General features: G+C 51.8%; 1 protein-coding gene across 1 annotated transcript in view; it reads left to right on the top strand.

The window, feature by feature from the left end:
- ryr1b (ryanodine receptor 1b (skeletal)) overlaps positions 1-25,189 on the top strand; it is a 261,073-nt gene that overhangs the window by 38,864 nt on the left and 197,020 nt on the right. Inside the window, exons 9-22 of the mRNA XM_038973731.1 lie at positions 954-1,050; positions 3,836-3,910; positions 4,524-4,680; positions 4,946-5,110; positions 12,069-12,190; positions 12,647-12,833; positions 14,496-14,631; positions 14,923-15,018; positions 15,745-15,863; positions 16,172-16,305; positions 21,141-21,382; positions 23,569-23,761; positions 24,339-24,555; positions 24,987-25,091. Of these exons, the coding sequence (XP_038829659.1) occupies positions 954-1,050; positions 3,836-3,910; positions 4,524-4,680; positions 4,946-5,110; positions 12,069-12,190; positions 12,647-12,833; positions 14,496-14,631; positions 14,923-15,018; positions 15,745-15,863; positions 16,172-16,305; positions 21,141-21,382; positions 23,569-23,761; positions 24,339-24,555; positions 24,987-25,091 (2,045 nt within the window). The remainder of the gene's footprint in view (positions 1-953; positions 1,051-3,835; positions 3,911-4,523; positions 4,681-4,945; positions 5,111-12,068; positions 12,191-12,646; positions 12,834-14,495; positions 14,632-14,922; positions 15,019-15,744; positions 15,864-16,171; positions 16,306-21,140; positions 21,383-23,568; positions 23,762-24,338; positions 24,556-24,986; positions 25,092-25,189) is intronic.

Genomic DNA, 25,189 nt, shown 5'->3' with positions numbered 1-25,189 from the left:
GTTGTTGTTCCCTGCAGGCTTCCTGGCCGGTGGTCAAGTCCTCAGACTGTGTGTTGTTGTTCCCTGCAGGCTTCCTGGCCGGTGGTCAAGTCCTCAGACTGTGCGTTGTTGTTCCCTACAAGCTTCCTGGCCGGTGGTCAAGTCCTCAGACTGTGTGTTGTTGTTCCCTACAGGCTTCCTGGCCGGTGGTCAAGTCCTCAGACTGTGTGTTGTTGTTCCCTGCAGGCTTCCTGGCCGGTGGTCAAGTCCTCAGACTGTATGTTGTTGTTCCCTGCAGGCTTCCTGGCCGGTGGTCAAGTCCTCAGACTGTGTGTTGTTGTTCCCTGCAGGCTTCCTGGCCGGTGGTCAAGTCCTCAGACTGTGTGTTGTTGTTCCCTGCAGGCTTCCTGGCCGGTGGTCAAGTCCTCAGACTGTATGTTGTTGTTCCCTGCAGGCTTCCTGGCCGGTGGTCAAGTCCTCAGACTGTGTGTTGTTGTTCTTTACAGGCTTCCTGGCCGGTGGTCAAGTCCTCAGACTGTGTGTTGTTGTTCCCTACAGGCTTCCTGGCCGATGGTCAAGTCCTCAGACTGTGTGTTGTTGTTCCCTGCAGGCTTCCTGGCCGGTGGTCAAGTCCTCAGACTGTGTGTTGTTGTTCCCTACAGGCTTCCTGGCCGGTGGTCAAGTCCTCAGACTGTGTGTTGTTGTTCCCTACAGGCTTCCTGGCCGGTGGTCAAGTCCTCAGACTGTGTGTTGTTGTTCCCTGCAGGCTTCCTGGCCGGTGGTCAAGTCCTCAGACTGTGTGTTGTTGTTCCTTGCAGGCTTCCTGGCCGGTGGTCAAGTCCTCAGACTGTATGTTGTTGTTCCCTACAGGCTTCCTGGCCGGTGGTCAAGTCCTCAGACTGTGTGTTGTTGTTCTCTGCAGGCTTCCTGGCCGGTGGTCAAGTCCTCAGACTGTGTGTTGTTGTTCCCTGCAGGCTTCCTGGCCGGTGGTCAAGTCCTCAGACTGTTCCACGGTCACATGGATGAGTGTCTGGCCATCTCTATGCCTGACGACGGGGACGACAAACGCAGGTGAACAGAACAGCTGTCCTCCTCTTATCATGTCCTCCTGTTATCCTGTCCCTCTGTCCTCCTGTTATCTTGTCCTTCTGTCCTCCTGTTACCCTGTCCTCCTGTTACCTGTCCTCCTGTTACCTGTCCTCTTGTTACCCTGTCCTTCTGTCCTCCTGTTACCCTGTCCTCCTGTTACCTGTCCTCCTGTTACCTGTCCTCTTGTTACCCTGTCCTTCTGTCCTCCCGTTACCCTGTCCTCCTGTTACCCTGTCCTTCTGTCCTCCTGTTACCCTGTCCTCCTGTCCTCCTGTTACCCTGTCCTTCTGTCCTCCTGTTACCCTGTCCTCCTGTCCTCCTGTTACCCTGTCCTTCTGTCCTCTTGTTACCCTGTCCTTCTGTCCTCCTGTTACCCTGTCCTTCTGTCCTCCTGTTATCCTGTCCATCTGTTCTCCTGTTACCCTGTCCTCCTGTTACCCTGTCCTTCTGTCTTTCAGTCCTCCTGTTACAACTGTCCTCCTGTTATCCTGTCCTCCTGTTATCCTGTCCTCTTGTTATCCTGTCCTCTTGTTACCCTGTCCTTCTGTCCTCCTGTTACCATGTCATCCTGTACCCTGTCATCCTGTTACCATGTCCACCTGTCCTCCTGATACCATTTCCCCCTATCCTCCTGTTACCATATCCCTCTGTCCTCCTGCAACCCTGTCCTCCTTTACCATGCCCCTCTGTCTTCCTGTCCCCCTGTTACCTTGTCTCCCTGTCCTCCTGTTACCATGTCCCCCTGTCCTCCTGTTATCATGCTCCCTGTTATCCTGTTACCCTGTCAAATCTGTTACCATGTCCTTCTGTCCTCATGTTACCCTGTCCTCCTGTTACCCTGTCCTCCTGTTACAGTGTTCTCCTGTTATCATGTCCCTCTGTCCTCCTGTTACCCTGCCCTCCTGCTATGCTGTCCCTCTGTCCTCATGTTACCCTGTCCACCTGTTACCCTGTCCTCCTGTTACCAATTCCCCCCTGTCCTCCTTTTACCATATCCCTCTGTCATCCTCTTATCCTGTCCTCCTGTACTCTTGTCCTGTTGTCCTGCAACCCTGTCCTCCTTTTACCCTGTCCCTCTGTCCTCCTGTCTCTATGGCCTCCTGTTACCATGTCCTTCTGTCCTCCTGTTGCCATGTCGTTCTGTCCTCCTGTTACCATGTTCCCCTTTCCTCCTGTTACCATGTCCCTCTGTCTTAATGTTACCATGTCCCCCTTTCCTCCTGTTACCATGTCCCTCTGTCTTAATGTTATCCAATGCCCCCCTGTCCTCCTGTTACTATGTCCCCCTGTCCTCCTGTTACCATGTCCCCCTGTCCCCTTGTCCTCCTGTTACCATGTCCTCCTGTTACCATGTCCCCCTGTCCCCTTGTCCTACTGTTACCATGTCCCCTTTACCTCCTGTTACCATGTCCCCCTGCCCCCCTGTCCTCCTGTTACCATGTCCCCCTGCCCCCTTCTCCTCCTGTTACCATGTCCCCCTGTCCTCCTGTTACATGTCCCCCTGTCCCCTTGTCCTCCTGTTACCATGTCCCCCTGTCCTCCTGTTACCATGTCCCCCTGTCCCCTTGTCCTACTGTTACCATGTCCCCTTTACCTCCTGTTACCATGTCCCCCTGCCCTCCTGTTACCATGTCCCCCTGCCCCCTTCTCCTCCTGTTACCATGTCCCCCTGTCCTCCTGTTACATGTCCCCCTGTCCTCCTGTTACCATGTCCCCCTGTCCTCCTGTTACCATGTCCCCCTGTCACCTTGTCCTCCTGTTACCATATCCACTTGTCCTCCTCTTACCATGTCCCCCTGTTCCCCTGTCCTCCTTTTACCATGTCCCCCTGTCCCCTTGTCCTCCTGGTACCATGTCCCAGTGTCCTCCTGTTACCATGTCCCCCTGTCCCCCTGTTACCATGTCCCCTTGTCCTCCTGGTACCATGTCCCAGTGTCCTCCTGTTACCATGTCCCCCTGTCCCCCTGTTACCATGTCCCCCTGTCCTCCTGGTACCATGTCCCAGTGTCCTCCTGTTACCATGTCCCCCTGTCCCCCTGTTACCATGTCCCCCTGTCCCCCTGTTACCATGTCCCCCTGTTACCATGTCCCCTTGTCCTCCTGTTACCATGTCCCCCTGTCCTCCTGTTACCATGTCCCCCTGTCCTCCTGTTACCATGTCCCCCTGTTACCATGTCCCCCTGTCCTCCTGTTACCATGTCCACCTGTCCTCCTGTTACCATGTCCCCTTGTCCTCCTGTTACCATGTCCCCCTGTCCTCATGTTACCATGTCCCCCTGTCTTCCTGTTACCATGTCCCCCTGTAACCATGTCCACCTGTCCTCCTGTTACCATGTCCCCATGTCCTCCTGTTACCATGTCCCCTTGTCCTCCTGTTACCATGTCCCCTTGTCCCCTGTCCTCCTGTTACCATGTCCCCCTGTCCTCCTGTTACCATGTCCACCTGTCCTCCTGTCCTCCTGTTACCATGTCCGTGTCCTCCTGTTACCAAATCCCTCGAACATCAGCAAAGATACACACCTGTCATGTGTTCCTGCTGTTATTACTTTTTGTATTTGCCACTCCTCTTCCTCCTCCTCCTTCTCTACCTCTTCTTCCACCTCCTCCTCTATCTCTACCTCCTCCTCCTTCTCTTCCCCTTCCTCCTCCTTCTCTATCTCTTCCTCCTCCTCCTTCTCTACCTCCTCATCCTCCCCCCTCCAACCTGATCCTCCCTCCTCCTCTTCCTCCTACTTTTGCTCCTCCCTCCTCCTCCTCCTCTCTGTAGCACCGCCCACTATGAAGGAGGAGCCGTGTGTAGCCAGGCCCGTTCGTTATGGAGACTGGAGCCTCTGAGAATCAGGTTACTGGCTCTTCTGTCTGTTCCCCATGACATAAAAACACAACTGTGTAGTTTTCATAAAGACTCCAATTCACTACTTAAAGGGATTCTTCTGGATTTTGGGCAATAAAGCCCTTTATCTTCTTCCCCGGAGTCATGCCTCTGTCGCGCAGTTTGAAGAAAGTTGCTAACGAGTGTTAATAAGCCAATTGCTAACTACCATTAGCACAATGACTGGAAGTCAATGGTAACTGCTAGCATGCTAGTCATTGCGCTAACTCTAGTTAGCATTGGCTATAGAAAACTACCTCTAACTTCCTTCATACTGGACTTAGAGACATAACAATGGTATCCACGAGTTCATCTGACTCTGGGGAAGTAAATAAATGACTTCATTGCGAAAATCCCGAAGTATCCCGTTAATTGATTAACCATCCATAGACGTGTTGTGCCTTCCTGCGCGTTTTGAAAGGTACTGTATGCAGAGTCTCAATGCAAAATGCTAATAAAAAATGCTAAATGCTAAAAGCTGTAAACAAGTGTCAGTGTTCTTCAATTTGCTCCAAAATAAAGCATGAATCCATGTAGCAGTAAACATGTTGAGGCTAAGTGTGTCCCTTGTCTGCCCCGGTAGCTGGAGCGGCAGCCACATGAAGTGTGGCCAGTCGTTCCGTGTGCGCCACATCACCACGGGCCGCTACCTCTGTCTGGACGAGGAGAAGGGCCTAATGGTCCTCGACCCTGAGAGGGCCAACACCAAACTGTCTGCCTTTAGCTTCCGCGTGTCAAAGGTCAGTGTTCTGGTCGTTGCTCAGTTGTTCTAGTGTTGTTCTAGTGTGGTTTGTTACTGTAAACTCAGAACTCATGGTCATAACTAGGGAGTTTCCCTAGACCACTTGATCTGATCAGGAAAAACTCTGGGTCTTCATTGGCCAGGTGACAGATCAGAACTCAGGGACCTAGTCGTAGCCTACGATGCTCTCTCTCTCATGTTCCCTTCTTCTTCTTATCTTCCTTCTCTCCTATATTGCCCCTCAAACTGGTTCCCTTGAGTAGGAGAAGGTGGAACAGGTCCGTAAGCGAGACGTGGAGGGAATGGGCATCCCAGAGATCAAGTATGGAGAGTCCATGTGTTTTGTCCAGCACGTGTCCACCAGCCTGTGGCTTACCTACGCCTCCCTGGACGCTAAGGCTGCTCGCCTGGGGACCATGAAGAGGAAGGTAGGGTCTGGGTTTAAGGTTTATTTAAAGATATAGTTTGAGATTTTGTCAAGTAAGTCCTACTAACCCAGAGTCAGATGAAGTCATGGATACCATGTTTATGTCTCATCGTGCAGTTTGAAGGAAGTTGAAGGTAATTTCCGGAGCCATTGCTAGCTAGCATTAGAGCAAAGACTAGAAGTCTATGGGATTAGCTAGCGATAGCGCAATCAGCTAGTTGATTCCATAGACTTCCAGTCATTGTGCTAGCTCTAGTTAGCAATGTCTACAGAAACTACCTTCAACTTCTTTCAAAATGCATGCAGAAACAAAAATGGTATCTATGTGTTCATCTGACTCTGGGTAAAAAAAGTTTAAAAAGTATTTAACTAGGCAAGTCAGTTAAGAACAAATTCTTATTTCCAATGACAGCCTAGGAACAGTGGCTTAACTGCCTTGTTCAGGGGTAGAACAACAGATGTTTACCTTGTCAGCTCGGGGATTCGATCCAGCAACCTTTTGGGTACTAGTCCAACGCTCTAACCACCAGGCTACCTGCTGACCCGCGTATCTATGAGTTCACCTGACTCTGGAAAATGGCTCAATTTACAAAATCTTAAACTATCCCTTTAACAGACAAAAACATACCCCTAGTGAAAAATAAGGCAGGGGCTTAGGTTCATTCAACATGGACATATATAAATACATAACCCTAACCCTGGGGCCCATGAAGAGAACGGTACGGTCTGGTGCAGTTACCATTGAATGCTCCTGCAGACAGCTGCTCTCTGGACCACTAGGGACTGCTGCTCTCTGGACAGCTGTTCTCTGGACCACTAGGGACTGCTGCTCTCTGGACCGCTGTTCTCTGGACCACTAGGGACTGCTGCTCTCTGGACCGCTGCTCTCTGGACCACTAGGGACCGCTGCTCTCTGGACCACTAGGGACTGCTGTTCTCTGGACCACTAGGGACTGCTGCTCTCTGGACCACTAGGGACTGCTGTTCTCTGGACCACTAAGGGACTGCTGTTCTCTGGACCACTAGGGACTGCTGCTCTCTGGACCACTAGGGACTGCTGTTCTCTGGACCACTAGGGACCGCTGTTCTCTGGACCACTAGGGACTGCTGCTCTCTGGACCACTAGGGACTGCTGTTCTCTGGACCACTAGGGACCGCTGTTCTCTGGACCACTAGGGACAGCTGTTCTCTGGAACACTAGGGACCGCTGCTATCTGGAACACTAGGGACCGCTAGGGAAAGCTGTTCTCTGGACCACTAGGGACTGCTGTTCTCTGGACCACTAGGGACCGCTAGGGACAGCTGTTCTCTGGACCACTAGGGACAGCTGTTCTCTGGACCACTAGGGACCGCTAGGGACAGCTGTTCTCTGGACCACTAGGGACCACTAGGGATCGCTGTTCTCTGGAACACTAGGGACTGCTGCTCTCTGGACCACTAGGGACCACTGCTCTCTGGACCACTAGGGACCACTAGGGACCGCTGCTCTCTGGACCACTAGGGACCACTAGGGACAGCTGTTCTCTGGACCACTAGGGACAGCTGCTCTCTGGACCACTAGGGACCGCTGCTCTCTGGACCACTAGGGATCGCTGTTCTCTGGACCACTAGGGACCACTAGGGATCGCTGTTCTCTGGAACACTAGGGACTGCTGCTCTCTGGACCACTAGGGACCACTGCTCTCTGGACCAATAGGGACCACTAGGGACCGCTGCTCTCTGGACCACTAGGGACCACTAGGGACAGCTGTTCTCTGGATCACTAGGGACTGCTGTTCTCTGGACCACTAGGGACCGCTGTTCTCTGGACCACTAGGGACCGCTGCTCTCTGGACCACTAGGGATCGCTGTTCTCTGGACCATTAGGGGCCGCTGTTCTCTGGACCACTAGGGATCGCTGTTCTCTGGACCACTAGGGACCGCTGCTCTCTGGACCACTAGGGATCGCTGTTCTCTGGACCACTAGGGACCGCTGCTCTCTGGACCACTAGGGACCGCTGCTCTCTGGACCACTAGGGGCCGCTGTTCTCTGCACCACTAGGGATCGCTGTTCTCTGGACCACTAGGGATCGCTGTTCTCTGGACCACTAGGGACTGCTGTTCTCTGGACCACTAGGGACCGCTAGGGACAGCTGTTCTCTGGACCACTAGGGACCACTAGGGATCGCTGTTCTCTGGAACACTAGGGACTGCTGCTCTCTGGACCACTAGGGACCACTGCTCTCTGGACCACTAGGGACCACTAGGGACCGCTGCTCTCTGGACCACTAGGGACCACTAGGGACAGCTGTTCTCTGGACCACTAGGGACAGCTGCTCTCTGGACCACTAGGGACCGCTGCTCTCTGGACCACTAGGGATCGCTGTTCTCTGGACCACTAGGGACCACTAGGGATCGCTGTTCTCTGGAACACTAGGGACTGCTGCTCTCTGGACCACTAGGGACCACTGCTCTCTGGACCAATAGGGACCACTAGGGACCGCTGCTCTCTGGACCACTAGGGACCACTAGGGACAGCTGTTCTCTGGATCACTAGGGACTGCTGTTCTCTGGACCACTAGGGACCGCTGTTCTCTGGACCACTAGGGACCGCTGCTCTCTGGACCACTAGGGATCGCTGTTCTCTGGACCATTAGGGGCCGCTGTTCTCTGGACCACTAGGGATCGCTGTTCTCTGGACCACTAGGGACCGCTGCTCTCTGGACCACTAGGGATCGCTGCTCTCTGGACCACTAGGGACCGCTGCTCTCTGGACCACTAGGGACCGCTGCTCTCTGGACCACTAGGGACAGCTGCTCTCTGGACCACTAGGGGCCGCTGTTCTCTGCACCACTAGGGATCGCTGTTCTCTGGACCACTAGGGATCGCTGTTCTCTGGACCACTAGGGATCGCTGTTCTCTGGACCACTAGGGACCGCTGCTCTCTGGACCACTAGGGATCGCTGTTCTCTGGACCACTAGGGACCGCTGCTCTCTGGACCACTAGGGACCGCTGCTCTCTGGACCACTAGGGACAGCTGCTCTCTGGACCACTAGGGACAGCTGCTCTCTGGACCACTAGGGACAGCTGTTCTCTGGACCACTAGGGACAGCTGCTCTCTGAACCACTAGGGACAGCTGCTCTCTGGACCACTAGGGACCGCTGCTCTCTGGACCACTAGGGATCGCTGTTCTCTTGACCATTAGGGGCCGCTGTTCTCTGGACCACTAGGGATCGCTGTTCTCTGGACCACTAGGGATCGCTGCTCTCTGGACCACTAGGGACCGCTGCTCTCTGGACCACTAGGGACAGCTGCTCTCTGGACCACTAGGGACAGCTGTTCTCTGGACCACTAGGGATCGCTGTTCTCTGGACCACTAGGGATCGCTGTTCTCTGGACCACTAGGGACCGCTGCTCTCTGGACCACTAGGGACCGCTGTTCTCTGGACCACTAGGGAACGCTGCTCTCTGGACCACTAGGGACCGCTGCTCTCTGGACCACTAGGGACAGCTGCTCTCTGGACCACTAGGGACAGCTGCTCTCTGGACCACTAGGGACAGCTGCTCTCTGGACCACTAGGGACCGCTGCTCTCTGGACCACTAGGGACAGCTGCTCTCTGGACCACTAGGGACCGCGGGTCTCTGGACCACTAGGGACAGCTTCTCTCTGGACCACTAGGAACCGCTGCTCTCTGGACCACTAGGGATCGCTGCTCTCTGGACCACTAGGGATCGCTGTTCTCTGGACCACTAGGGACCGCTGCTCTCTGGACCACTAGGGATCGCTGTTCTCTGGACCACTAGGGACCCCTGCTCTCTGGACCACTAGGGACAGCTGCTCTCTGGACCACTAGGGACCGCTGCTCTCTGGACCACTAGGGATCGATGTTCTCTTGACAATTAGGGGCCGCTGTTCTCTGGACCACTAGGGATCGCTGTTCTCTGGACCACTAGGGATCGCTTTTCTCTGGACCACTAGGGACCGCTGCTCTCTGGACCACTAGGGATCGCTGCTCTCTTGACCACTAGGGATCGCTGTTCTCTGGACCACTAGGGACCGCTGCTCTCTGGACCACTAGGGATCGCTGTTCTCTGGACCACTAGGGACCGCTGCTCTCTGGACCACTAGGGACAGCTGCTCTCTGGACCACTAGGGACCGCTGCTCTCTGGACCACTAGGGATCGATGTTCTCTTGACAATTAGGGGCCGCTGTTCTCTGGACCACTAGGGATCGCTGTTCTCTGGACCACTAGGGATCGCTTTTCTCTGGACCACTAGGGACCGCTGCTCTTTCGACCACTAGGGATCGCTGTTCTCTGGACCACTAGGGACCGCTGCTCTCTGGACCACTAGGAACTGCTGCTCTCTGGACCACTAGGGACAGCTGCTCTCTGGACCACTAGGGACAGCTGCTCTCTGGACCACTAGGGATCGCTGTTCTCTGGACCACTAGGGACAGCTGTTCTCTGGACCACTAGGGATCGCTGTTCTCTGGACCACTAGGGACAGCTGTTCTCTGTTCTCACTAAGGATTGCTGTTCTCTGGACCACTAGGGATCGCTGTTCTCTGGACCACTAGGGATCGCTGTTCTCTGGACCACTAGGGACCACTGCTCTCTGGACCGCTAGGGACCACTAGGGACCCCTGCTCTCTGGACCACTAGGGACCGCTGCTCTCTGGACCACTAGGGACCGCTGCTCTCTGGAACACTAGGGACCACTGCTCTCTGGACCACTAGGGACCACTAGGGACCTCTGCTCTCTGGACCACTAGGGACCGCTGCTCTTTGGACCACTAGGGACCGCTGCTCTCTGGACCGCTAGGGACCACTAGGGACCCCTGCTCTCTGGACCACTAGGGACCGCTGCTCTCTGGACCACTAGGGACCGCTGCTCTCTGGAACACTAGGGACCACTGCTCTCTGGACCACTAGGGACCACTAGGGACCTCTGCTCTCTGGACCACTAGGGACCGCTGCTCTTTGGACCACTAGGGACAGCTGCTCTCTGGACCACTAGGGACCGCTGCTCTCTGGACCACTAGGGACAGCTGCTCTCTGGACCACTAGGGACCGCGGCTCTCTGGACCACTAGGGACAGCTGCTCTCTGGACCACTAGGGACCGCTGCTTTCTGGACCACTAGGGATCGCTGTTCTCTGGACCACTAGGGATCGCTGTTCTCTGGACCACTAGGGACCGCTGCTCTCTGGACCACTAGGGATTACTGTTCTCTGGACCACTAGGGACCGCTGCTCTCTGGACCACTAGAGACCGCTGCTCTCTGGACCACTAGGGACAGCTGCTCTCTGGACCATTTTTTTTACATTTTAGTCATTTAGCAGACGCTCTTATCCAGAGCGACTTACAGTAGAGTGCATACATTTTATTACATACATTTTATTACATTTTTTACATACTGAGACAAGGATATCCCTACCGGCCAAACCCTCCCTAACCCGGACGACGCTATGCCAATTGTGCGTCGCCCCACGGACCTCCCGGTTGCGGCCGGCTGCGACAGAGCCTGGGCGCGAACCCAGAGACTCTGGTGGCGCAGCTAGCACTGCGATGCAGTGCCCTAGACCACTGCGCCACCCGGGAGCTGGACCACTAGGGACAGCTGCTCTCTGGACCACTAGGGACAGCTGCTCTCTGGACCACTAGGGAAAGCTGCTCTCTGGACCACTAGGGACAGCTGCTCTCTGTACCACTAGGGACAGCTGCTCTCTGCACCACTAGGGACCGCTGCTCTCTGGACCACTAGGGATCGCTGTTCTCTGGACCACTAGGGACAGCTGTTCTCTGGACCACTAGGGATCGCTGTTCTCTGGACCACTAGGGACAGCTGTTCTCTGTTCTCACTAAGGATCGCTGTTCTCTGGACCACTAGGGATCGCTGTTCTCTGGACCACTAGGGATCGCTGTTCTCTGGACCACTAGGGACCGCTGCTCTCTGGACCACTAGGGACCGCTGCTCTCTGGAACACTAGGGACCACTGCTCTCTGGACCACTAGGGACCACTAGGGACCTCTGCTCTCTGGACCACTAGGGACCGCTGCTCTCTGGACCACTAGGGACCGCTGCTCTCTGGACCACTAGGGACCACTAGGGACCTCTGCTCTCCGGATCACTAGGGACCGCTGCTCTCTGGACCACTAGGGACCACTAGGGACCGCTGTTCTCCGGACCACTAGGGACCACTGCTCTCTGGAACACTAGGGACCACTGCTCTCTGGACCACTAGGGACTGCTGCTCTCTGGACCACTCGGGACCGCTGTTCTCTGGACCACTAGGGACCGCTGCTCTCTGGACCACTAGGGACCGCTGCTCTCTGGACCACTAGGGACCACTGCTCTCTGGAACACTAGGGACCACTGCTCTCTGGACCACTAGGGACTGCTGCTCTCTGGACCACTCGGGACCGCTGTTCTCTGAACCACTAGGGACCGCTGTTCTCTGGACCACTAGGGACCGCTGCTCTCTGGACCACTAGGGACCGCCGGTCTCTGGATCACTAGGGACCGCTGCTCTCTGGACCACTCGGGACCGCTGTTCTCTGGACCACTAGGGACCACTGTTCTCTGGAACACTAAGGACCGCTGCTCCTGAGTGGCGTAGTGGTCTAAGTTATTGCATCTCAGTGCAAGAGGCGTCACTGCAGTCCCTGGTTCAAATCCAGGTTGCATCACATCTGGCCGTGATTGGGAGTCCTACAGGGCGACGCCCAATTGAACCAGCTTCGTCTGGGTTTGGCCAGTGTAGCCCGTCACTGTAAATAAGAATTTGTTCTTGACTGACTTGCCTAGTGAAATAAAGGATAAATAAAAATACTTTGTTGCACTAATTAGTTGTCTCTGTGATACTAAACCAGGCTTCCGGGCTTACTCACCAGCCGATGCTGGGTGTGTGTACACTACTTGATAGAAAACTGGTGTGTTGTTCTCAATGCTGTCCCCCTTTCTCTTGTCCCCAGGCCATTCTGCACCAGGAGGGTCACATGGACGATGCCCTGTCTGTGGCCCGGTCCCAGACAGAGGAGTCTCAGGCGGCTAGGATGATCTTTAGCACCACAGGACTCTTCAGGCAGTTCATCAAGTACGACCATCACACACACATTCACACACACACACTCACACACGCATATACACACACACACACACACACACTCACACGCGCACACACATACACACACATTCACATGCACGCGCACACACACACACACACACACACACACACACACACACACTCACTCACTCACTCACTCACTCACTCACTCACTCACTCACTCACTCACTCACTCACTCACTCACTCACTCACTCACTCACTCACTCACTCACTCACTCACTCACTCACTCACTCACTCACTCACACACTAACGCACACACAGTTGTATGCTCTTGTGTAGTTTTTGGACGTTTCCATTGGAAGGTCTTTGTCAGGCCGACAAACAGTGTGCAGATATCTCGATTCTCCTCATGATATTTTTGTACCCTGCAGGGATAATTGTTGGATGTACTTTTGACTTTATGTGTGTGTGTGTTCTGTCCCAGGGGTCTGGACTCCCTGCAGGGGAAGAATAAGTCCCCTGCCCCCTTGTCTCTACCCCTGGACGGGGTCGTCCTCTCCCTCCAGGACCTCATCTTCTACTTCCGTCCCCCCGAAGACGAGCTGGAACACGAGGAGAAACAGACAAAGCTGCGCTCCCTCAGAAACCGACAGAACCTCTTCCAAGAGGAGGTCAATATCAATAACCTTCTCAGATTTAAAGTCCGTAGAGTGCCTACTTAAATGTTCTTGAGATGTTTGGCTTCAACTGAAGCACTGTCCATTCAACTCCTGAAGAGTAGATTCACCATGTACTACGGTGTGTTTATATATATAAACGGGGTTGTGGACCAAAGTCCTTGAAACCACTGAACTAACCATATGACCACGTGGCTATATGAACTAACCCTATGACCACGTGGGTACAGGATCTAACCATATGACCACGTGGGTACAGGATCTAACCATATGACCACGTGGGTACAGGATCTAACCCTATGACCACGTGGGTACAGGATCTCACCCTATGACCACGTGGGTACAGGATCTAACCCTATGACCACGTGGGTACAGGATCTCACCCTATGACCACGTGGGTACAGGATCTCACCCTATGACCACGTGGGTACAGGATCTAATCCTATGACCACGTGGGTACAGGATCTCACCCTATGACCACGTGGGTACAGGATCTAACCATATGACCACGTGGGTACAGGATCTAACCCTATGACCACGTAGGTACAGGATCTAACCCTATGACCACGTGGGTACAGGATCTAACCATATGACCACGTGGGTACAGGATCTAACCCTATGACCACGTGGGTACAGTATCTAACCCTATGACCACGTAGGTACAGGATCTAACCCTATGACCACGTGGGTACAGGATCTAACCCTATGACCACGTGGGTACAGGATCTCACCCTATGACCACGTGGGTACAGGATCTAACCCTATGACCACGTGGGTACAGTATCTAACCCTATGACCACGTGGGTACAGGATCTAACCCTATGACCACGTGGGTACAGGATCTAATCCTATGACCACGTAGGTACAGGATCTAATCCTATGACCACGTGGGTACAGGATCTAACCCTATGACCACGTAGGTACAGTATCTCACCCTATGACCACGTGGGTACAGGATCTAATCCTATGACCACGTAGGTACAGGATCTAACCCTATGACCACGTGGGTACAGTATCTAACCCTATGACCACGTAGGTACAGGATCTAACCCTATGACCACATGGGTACAGGATCTAACCCTATGACCACGTGGGTACAGTATCTAACCATATGACCACGTGGGTACAGGATCTAACCCTATGACCACGTGGGTACAGTATCTAACCCTATGACCACGTAGGTACAGGATCTCACCCTATGACCACGTGGGTACAGTATCTAACCCTATGACCACGTGGGTACAGGATCTAACCCTATGACCACGTGGGTATATGATCTAACCCTATGACCACGTGGGTACAGGATCTAACCCTATGACCACGTGGGTACAGTATCTAACCCTATGACCACGTGGGTACAGTATCTCACCCTATGACCACGTGGGTACAGTATCTAACCCTATGACCACGTGGGTACAGTATCTAACCCTATGACCACGTGGGTACAGGATCTCACCCTATGACCACGTGGGTACAGGATCTAACCATATGACCACGTGGGTACAGGATCTAACCCTATGACCACGTGGGTACAGGATCTAACCCTATGACCACGTGGGTACAGGATCTAACCCTATGACCACGTGGGTACAGGATCTAACCCTATGACCACGTGGGTATAGGATCTAACCCTATGTGTGTTGACCTCTCCATCAGGGTATGATCACCATCGTGCTAGAGTGTATCGACCGTCTGAACGTTTATAACACTGCTGCTCACTTCTCTGAGTTCGCTGGAGAGGAGGCCGCTGAGTCCTGGAAGGAGATTGTCAACTTGCTCTATGAGCTGCTGGGTATGACAAAGAGTTATATTATACAGTCCACCAAAAAATGTGTCTTCTGCTTTATCCCACTGTTTATCAGTGCATAGCTTAGAATAGATCAGATTGGAACACGTTTGAAGTAATGTATTGTCGAGCAAAAAACACTATATATACAAAAGCACAAACATTGAATCACTCATACTTTTTTTTTAATAAACACCAGTAAAAAAATGAATGAAGAGGTGGAGGCTGAATACTGTTGATGTCGATGATTCAACATATCTCTCTCTCCCTCCACCTCTTCCCTGTTCTCTCTCCCAGCCTCTCTGATCAGGGGGAACCGCTCTAACTGCGCGCTGTTCTGTGATAACCTGGACTGGCTGGTCAGCAAACTGGACCGGCTGGAGGCATCTTCAGGTACCTAGAGTTCTGCTCAATGCCACTCACCATGGCTAGGGGCAGGAGTTTTTCCTGGTTTAGGCAATGTAGTTACTGATTAGGAAAAATTCATCCCACTACCCATTTCATATCACGCATTTCTCCCTCTCTCCCTCGCTCTCTCCCTCTCCTCCCTCTCTCCCTCTCCTCCCTCTCTCTCCTCCCTCTCCTCCCTCTCTATCCTCTCCTGCCTCTCCTTCCTCTCCTCCCTCTCTCCCTCTCCTCCCTCTCCTTCCTCTCTCCCTCTCCTCCCTCTCCTCCTCCCTCTCCTTCCTCTCCTCCCTCTCCTCCCTCTTCTCCCTCTCTCCCTCTCTCCCTCTCCTCCCTCTTTTCCCTCTCTCCCTCTCCTCCCTCTCTCCCTGTCCTCCCTCTTCTCCCTCTCCTCCCTCTCTCCCTCTCCTCCCTCTTCTCCCTCTCTCCCTATCTCCTCCCTCTTCTCCCTCTCTCCCTCTCTCCTCCCTCTCTCCTCCCTCTCTCCTCCCTCTCTCCCTCTCCTCCCTCTCTCCTCCCTCTCTCCTCCCTCTCCTCCCTCTTCTCCCTCTCTCCCTCTCTCCTCCCTCTCTCCTCCCTCTCCTCCCTCTCTCCTCCCTCTTCTCCCTCTCTCCTCCCTCTCTCCCTCTCTCCTCCCTCTCTCCTCCCTCTCTCCCTCTCCTCCCTCTCTCCTCCCTCTCTCCTCCCTCTCCTCCCTCTCCTCCCTCTCTCCAGGTATCTTGGAGGTGCTGCACTGTGTCCTGATTGAGAGTCCAGAGGTTCTGAACATCATTCAGGAGAACCACATCAAATCCATCATCTCTTTGCTGGACAAACATGGCAGAAACCACAAGGTCAGTGATGTCTGGCGATGTTTCAATGTTTGCACATCTGTAGGGTCTGGTTAGGTGTTAACAGTGTAGTGGTGGAACTTCCGTCATAAAGCTGCCACCTTAAATATCTGCAAATATAAAACGGTCAAGAGGCCAAGGGGTCAAAGGGGAAGGAGTAGGGAGTGAATCGGGAACAGCTGAGTTACTTCCAAGTTTGAAACCCACACTCCTCACATTTCTCTGTCTCTCTGTCTCTCTGTCTCTGTCTCTGTCTCTATCTCTGTCGCTGTCTCTGTCTCTGTCTCTGTCTCTGTCTCTGTCTCTCCTAGGTGTTGGACGTCCTCCGGTCTCTTTGTGTGTGTAACGGTGTCGCTGTAAGGTCCAATCAGAACCTCATCACAGAGAATCTATTTCCAGGTCGCGATCTCCTATTGCAGACTAACATCGTCAACTACGTAACCAGGTAATATATAATGTAATATATACCATATATACTGTTAACATATCATTAATAATATATAATATATACTGTTAACATATCATTCATAATATAGAATATATACTGTTAACATATCATTCATAATATAGAATATATACTGTTAACATATCATTCATACCCCTTGACTTATTTCACATTTTGTTGTGTTACAGTCTGGATTCAACATTTATTATATTCAATTTTTTCTCTCACCCATCTACACTCAATACCCTATAATGACAAACCCTTACCGGCTGTGCCCGTGCGCCACCGTGCGCTATCGTGCATACATTTATTTTGTCCCCCTACACCAAACGCGATCACGACACGCAGGTTAAAATATCAAAACAAACTCTGAACCAATGACATTAATTTGGGGTCGAAAAACATTAAACATGTATGGTAATTTAGCTAGTTAGCTTGCTATCTAAATTGTCCTATTTAGCTAGCTTGCTGTTGCTAGCTAATTTGTCCTGGGATATAAACATTGAGTTGTTATTTTACCTGAAATGCACAAGGACCTCTACTCTGACAATTAATCCACACATAAAACGGCCAACCGAATCGTTTCTAGTCATCTCTCCTCCTTCCAGGCTTTTTCATCTTTGAATGTATATGGTGATTGGCATCTACACTTTCATAGTATTACCACGACAACCGGCAAAACATTTCATCTTTCAATCTTTCAATCACCCACGTGGGTATAACCAATGAGGAGATGGCACGTGGGTACCTGCTTCTATAAACCAATGAGGAGATGGGAGAGGCAGGACTTGCGGCGCGATCTGCATCAGAAATAGGAATGACTTCTATATTAGCCCTTGGCAACGCAGACGCTCGTTGGCGCGCGCGAGCAGTGTGGGTGCAATAATTGAATAACATGGATTTCTACATTTATTTTGCGACGCTCGCGCACGCGACGTGTCTGGTCTGGTTACCCATATACATGGATGAATGCTTCACGGCAGACTGGAACCATTTAACTCTGTTTTGTTTGGTGCTGCATCTTCTTTGGTCAGCGTTGTGTCAAGTCACTCTGGTTCACACTGACCGTGTGCAGCCCATCACTACTTTTATGAACTGATGTGTCGACAGCGCCTGCTAAATTCAGGGCATCAATGTTGTTGAGAAGAGTAGGACAACTTTTATAGTTTCTATTTGAGATTCTTCAGAGTAGCCACCCCTTTGCCTTGATGACAGCTTTGCACACTCTTGGCATTCTCTCAACCAGCTTCACCTGGAATGCTTTTCCAACAGTCTTGAAGGTGTTCCTACATGTGCTGAGCAATTGTTAGCTGCTTTTCCTTCACTCTGCGGCCCAACTCATCCCAAACATTCTCAATTGGGCTGAGGTCAGGTGATTGTGGAGACCAGGTCATCTGATCCAGCCCCGGCCAAACTGAGCATTTGGGGAGAAGGGCCTTGGTCAGGGAGGTGACCAAGAACCCAATGGTCACTCTGACAGAGCTCCAGAGTTCCTCTGTGGAGATGGGAGAACCTTCCAGAAGGACAACAATCTCTGCAGCACTCCACCAATCAGGCCTTTATGGTAGAGTGGCCAGACGGAAGCCACTCCTCAGTAAAAGGCACATGACAGCCCGCTTGGAGTTTGCCAAAAGGCACCTTAAGACTCTCAAACCATGCGAAACAAGATTCTCTGGTCAGATGAAACCAAGAATGAACTCTGGAGGAACATCACGTCACATCTGGAGAAAACCTGGCACCATCCTTACAGTGAAGCATGGTGGAGGCAGCATCATGCTGTGGGGATGTTTTTCAGAAGCAGGGATTGAGAGACTAATCAGGATTGAGGGAAAGATAAACGGAGCAAAGTACAGAGAGATCCTTAATGACAATCTGCTCCAGAGCGTGAAGGACCTCAGACTGGGGGAAAGGTTCACCATCCAACAGGACAACGACCCTAAGCACACTGCCAAGACAGTACATGAGTGACTTCGGGACAAGTCAATGAATGTCTGGACTTTAACAGTGCAGGAGTGGCTTTGGGACACGTCTCTGAATGGCCTCGAATGGCCCAGCCAGAGCCAAGATTTGAACCCGATCGAACATCTCTGGAGAGACCTGAAAATAGCTGTGCAGCAACGCTCCCCATCCAACCTGACAGAGCTTGAGAGGATCTGCAGAGAAGAATGGGAGAAACTGCCCAAATACAGGTGTGCCAAGCTTGTAGCATCATATCCAAGAAGACTCGAGATTGTAATCACTGCCAAAGGTGCTTCAACAAAGTACTGATTAAAGGGTCTGAATACTTTTGTGAATGTAATATTTAAGTTTTGTATTTTTAATAAATTTGCAAAAATTAAAAAAAAAAATGGTTTTGCTTTGTCATTATGGGGTATTGTGAGTAGATTGATGAGAATAAAAAAATAATAATAATCTATTTTAGAATAAGTGTGTAACGTAACAAAATGTGGAAAAAGTCAAGGGTCTGAATGCACTGCATATATACACACTGAGTGGACAAAACATTAGGAACACCTGCTCTTTCCATGACAGACTGACCAGCTGAATTCAGGTGAAATATATGATCCCTTATTGATGTCACTTGTTAAATCCACTTCAATCAGTGTAGATGAAGGGGAGGAGACGGGTTAAAGAAGGATTTTTAAGCCTCGAGACAATTGAGACATGGATTGTGTCTGTTTGCCATTCAGAGTGTGAATGGGCAAGACAAAATATTGAAGTGCCTTTGAACGGGGTATGGTAGTAGGTTCCAGGCACACAGGTTTGAGTGTTTCAAGAACTGCAACGCTACTGGGTTTTTCACACTAAACAGTTTTCTGTGTGTATCAAGAATGGTCCACCACCCAAAGGACATCCAGCCAACTTGACACATGTTGGAAAGCACTGGAGTCAACATGGGCCAGGATCCCTGTGGAGTCAACATGGGCCAGGATCCCTGTGGAGTCAACATGGGCCAGGATCCCTGTGGAGTCAACATGGGCCAGCATCCCTGTGGAGTCAACATGGGCCAGGATCCCTGTGTAGTCAACATGGGCCAGGATCCCTGTGGAGTCAACATGGGCCAGGATCCCTGTGTAGTCAACATGGGCCAGGATCCCTGTGGAGTCAACATGGGCCAGGATCCCTGTGGAGTCAACATGGGCCAGGATCCCTGTGGAGTCAACATGGGCCAGGATCCCTGTGGAGTCAACATGGGCCAGGATCCCTGTGGAGTCAACATGGGCCAGGATCCCTGTGGAGTCAACATGGGCCAGGATCCCTGTGGAGTCAACATGGGCCAGGATCCCTGTGGAGTCAACATGGGCCAGGATCCCTGTGTAGTCAACATGGGCCAGGATCCCTGTGGAGTCAACATGGGCCAGGATCCCTGTGTAGTCAACATGGGCCAGGATCCCTGTGGAGTCAACATGGGCCAGGATCCCTGTGGAGTCAACATGGGCCAGGATCCCTGTGGAGTCAACATGGGCCAGGATCCCTGTGGAGTCAACATGGGCCAGGATCCCTGTGGAGTCAACATGGGCCAGGATCCCTGTGGAGTCAACATGGGCCAGGATCCCTGTGGAGTCAACATGGGCCAGGATCCCTGTGGAGTCAACATGGGCCAGGATCCCTGTGGAGTCAACATGGGCCAGGATCCCTGTGGAGTCAACATGGGCCAGGATCCCTGTGGAGTCAACATGGGCCAGGATCCCTGTGGAGTCAACATGGGCCAGGATCCCTGTGTAGTCAACATGGGCCAGGATCCCTGTGGAGTCAACATGGGCCAGGATCCCTGTGGAGTCAACATGGGCCAGGATCCCTGTGGAGTCAACATGGGCCAGGATCCCTGTGGAACGCTTTCGACTCGTTGTAGAGTCCATGACCCGACGAATTGAGGCTGTTCTGACATTAGGAGCACCTTCTAATATTGAGTTGCACCCCCCCCCCCCCCCCCCCCCTTTGCCCTCAGAACAGCCTCAATTTGTCATGGCATGGACTCTACAAGGAGTCGAAAAGGTTCCACAGGGAAGGCGGTCTATGGCATGGACTTACAAGGAGTCGAAAGAGTTCCACAGGGAAGGTGGTCTATGGCATGGACTCTACAAGGAGTCGAAAGAGTTCCACAGGGAAGGTCGGTCTATGGCATGGACTCTACAAGGAGTCGAAAGCGTTCCACAGGGAAGGTCGGTCTATGGCATGGACTCTACAAGGAGTCGAAAGCGTTCCACAGAAGGTCGGTCTATGGCATGGACTCACAAGGAGTCGAAAGCGTTCCACAGGGAAGGTCGGTCTATGGCATGGACTCTACAAGGAGTCGAAAGCGTTCCACAGGGAAGGTCGGTCTATGGCATGGACTCTACAAGGAGTCGAAAGAGTTCCACAGGGAAGGTCGGTCTATGGCATGGACTCTACAAGGAGTCGAAAGCGTTCCACAGGGAAGGTCGGTCTATGGCATGGCGAGAGCAGGAATTCATCATGTTTTGCTGATTCCCTTTTGTGTATCAAGAACGGTCCACCACCCAAAAGGACATCCGGCCAGCTTGACAAAACTATGGGAAGCATTGGAGTCAACAATACTTTTGGACCCCTAAATCGGGGGGGAGGGACTATGTACAAAAAGTGCTGTCATTTCTAAACGGTTCACCCGATATGGATGAAAATACCCTCAAATTGAAGCTGACAGTCTGCACTTTTTCATTTCAAATTCAAATTACTTTGGTACAAAAGCCAAAACAACAACAAAAAGTGTCAGTGTCCCAATACTTTTGGAACACACTGTATATATATATACGTACAATATTCTGTTCTATCCCGTTGTGCTCTAAGAGTTGCAGAATATGTGTTTCTATCTGCAGTGTGAGGCCCAACATCTTCCTGGGAACCTGCGAAGGCTCTACTCAGTATAAGAAGTGGTACTTTGAGATGATGGTAGACTACGTTGAGCCTTTCGTGACAGCCACACCCTCTCACCTGCGTGTGGGCTGGGCCCTGACAGAGGGGTATTCCCCTTATCCTGGGGGCGGAGAGGGCTGGGGGGGCAACGGGGTGGGGGATGACCTCTACTCATACGGCTTCGACGGACTGAACCTGTGGTCGGGTAGGCTTTTACCTTCCTATTTGTTATCATGTCAACATTTTGCCTCAGGTTCATATTGTAAACGCTATCTAGTCTACTGCACATACAACGTAAGACCAGGCTAGTCTTCCGTTCAGTCACTTGCAACACATATTGAAAGGTGTTATTAGCATTTTCATGGCTAACATGTATGGCTTGACGAAGATAGAAGAGTTGACTACAGCACATACAGTATGGAACCAGACCACAGCACTTACAGTATGGAACCAGACCACAGCACATACAGTATGGAACCAGACCACAGCACATACAGTATGGAACCAGACCACAGCACATACAGTATGGAACCAGACCACAGCACATACAGTATGGAACCAGACCACAGCACTTACAGTATGGAACCAGACCACAGCACATACAGTATGGAACCAGACCACAGCACATACAGTATGGAACCAGACCACAGCACATACAGTATGGAACCAGACCACAGCACATAGTATGGAACCAGACCACAGCACATACGTATGGAACCAGACCACAGCACTACAGTATGGAACCAGACCACAGCACATACAGTATGGAACCAGACCACAGCACATACAGTATGGAACCAGACCACAGCACATACAGTACGGAACCAGACCACCACTCAGTATGGAACCAGACCACAGGAACCAGACCACAGCACATACAGTATGGAACCAGGCCACAGCACATACAGTATGGAACCAGACCACAGCACATACAGTATGGAACCAGACCACAGCACTTACAGTATGGAACCAGACCACAGCACATACAGTATGGAACCAGACCACAGCACATACAGTATGGAACCAGACACAGCAATACAGTATGGAACCAGACCACAGCACATACAGTATGGAACCAGACCACAGCACATACAGTATGGAACCAGACCACAGCACATACAGTATGAAACCAGACCACAGCACTTACAGTATGGAACCAGACCACAGCACATACAGTATGGAACCAGACCACAGCACTTACAGTATGGAACCAGACCACATCACATACAGTATGGAACCAGACCACAGCACATACAGTATGGAACCAGACCACAGCACATACAGTATGGAAGCAAACCACAACACATACAGTATGGAACCAGACCACAGCACATACAGTATGGAACCAGACTACAGCACATACAGTGTGGAACCAGACCACAACACATACAGTATGGAACCAGACCACAGCACTTACAGTATGGAACCAGACCACAGCACATACAGTATGGAACCAGACCACAGCACATACAGTATGGAACCAGACCACAGCACATACAGTATGAAACCAGACCACAGCACTTACAGTATGGAACCAGACCACAGCACATACAGTATGGAACCAGACCACAGCACATACAGTATGGAACCAGACCATAGCACATACAGTATGGAACCAGACCACAGCACATACAGTATGGAACCAGACTACAGCACATACAGTGTGGAACCAGACCACAACACATACAGTATGGAACCAGACCACAGCACATACAGTATGGAACCAGACTACAGCACATACAGTATGGAACCAGACCACAGCACATACAGTATGGAACCAGACCACAGCACATACAGTATGAAACCAGACACAGCACTTACAGTATGGAACCAGACCACAGCACATACAGTATGGAACCAGACCATAGCACATACAGTATGGAAACAGACCACAGCACTACAGTATGGAACAGACTACACACATAACAGTGTGGAACCAGACCACAACACATACAGTATGGAACCAGACCACAGCACATACAGTATGGAACCAGACTACAGCACATACAGTATGGAACCAGACCACAGCACATACAGTATGGAACCAGACCACAGCACATACAGTATGGAACCAGACCACATCACATACAGTACGGAACCAGACCACAGCACATACAGTACGGAACCAGACCACATCACATACAGTACGGAACCAGACCACAGCACATACAGTACGGAACCAGACCACAGCACATAAAGTATGGAACCAGACCACAGCACATACAGTATGGAACCAGACCACAGCTAATACAGTATGGAACCAGACCACAGTACATCCAGTATGGAACCAGACCACAGCACGTACAGTATGGAACCAGACCACAGCACATACAGTATGGAACCAGACTAGTTTTCCAGTTGCCCCCTGACTCCTGCCCTCTCCCATTTCAGGTCACGTCCCCCGCCAGGTGGCATCGCCCAATCAGCATGCCCTAGCAGCTGATGATGTTGTGTCGTGCTGTCTGGATCTGAGCGTGCCCAGTATCTCGTTCCGGGTCAACGGCCACCCGGTCCAGGGCATGTTCGAGAACTTCAACGTAGATGGACTGTTCTTCCCCGTCATCAGCTTCTCTGCTGGAGTCAAGTAAGATGGAGGACAACATGGGGGCTAGACTTGTGTTGTACAAAAACACGTTGTTTGATTGATTGATTAATTGATTGATATATTACCTACCTTAGGTGAATATGCTCTTGGTAAATAGCTCTGGATGAGGTGTAATGTAATTTTGACCAGCCAGCCAGCCAGCCAGCCAGCCAGCCAGCCAGCCAGCCAGCCAGCCAGCCAGCCAGCCAGACAGACAGACAGACAGACAGACAAACAGACAGACAGACAGACAGACAGACAGACAGACAGACAGACAGACAGACAGACAGACAGACAGACAGTTAATGGCTGATTGAATGATGAGAGTAAAGGGGAAATGGTCAGGGACCAAAGACTCTGCAGCACCAGAGCTCAATGCCCTTCTGATCCTGAGGCTTACAGAAAGAGTCTGGTCAGGTCTCATGTTCATGCAAAACCCCTGGCCCTATAAATTACCCCACGGTTTTTCCTGGCCTTTAAAATGACCCCACGGTTTTTCCTTTCTCTTGCTCTTAAAATAACCCCACTGTTTTTCCTGGCCCTTAACATGACCCCATTTTATTTCCTGTCTCCTCAGAGCTCGTTTACTGTTGGGTGGTCGCCATGGAGACTTTAAGTTCCTTCCCCCCCCAGGCTATGCCCCGTGCTACGAGGCTCTGCTACCCAAGGACAGGATGAGGATCGAACCCATCAAGGAGTACAAACACGACTTTGACGGAGTCCGAAACTTGCTGGGGCCAACCCAGTCCCTCACACACACCTCCTTTACCCCTAATCCCGTAGACACTGCTCAGGTAACACACACACACACCCTGTCCCTAATCCTAACCCTGTGCAGGTACCAGACACACCATGTCCCTAGCCCTAACCCTGCTCAGGTAACACACACACACACCCTGTCCCTAGCCCTAACCCTGTTCAGGTACCAGACGCACCCTGTCCCTAGCCCTAACCCTGCTCAGGTAACACACACACACACTCCCTGTCCCTAGCCCTAACCCTGTTCAGGTACCAGACGCACCCTGTCCCTAGCCCTAACCCTGCTCAGGTAACACACACTCCCTGTCCCTAGCCCTAACCCTGTTCAGGTACCAGACACACCCTGTCCCTAGCCCTAACCGTGTTCAGGTACCAGACAAGGCTGTCCATTTACTCCTCGTCACTTTCGATCTGCGGACCTCTGACCTTTATTTGACCTTTAACCTTTACCCCGTGTGTGCTGCAGATCGTGTTGCCGCCCCACCTGGAGAAGATCAGGGAGAAGCTGGCAGAGAACATCCACTCGCTGTGGGCCATCATGCGCATCGAGCAGGGCTGGACTTATGGAATAGTAAGTCTATTAGCCCTTTAACAGACAGGAAATACTGATACAGCAATGCTTGGATAATGACACTGATCACCGGCTAGACACAGGAAAAGGGGCCCTGG

Source organism: Salvelinus namaycush, chromosome 34 (assembly GCF_016432855.1).
Source record: "Salvelinus namaycush isolate Seneca chromosome 34, SaNama_1.0, whole genome shotgun sequence".
NCBI classification, from domain to species: Eukaryota; Metazoa; Chordata; class Actinopteri; order Salmoniformes; family Salmonidae; genus Salvelinus; species Salvelinus namaycush.
Note: the sequence above shows the minus strand (reverse complement) of the source record. Positions and strands in the feature narration are given on the sequence as shown.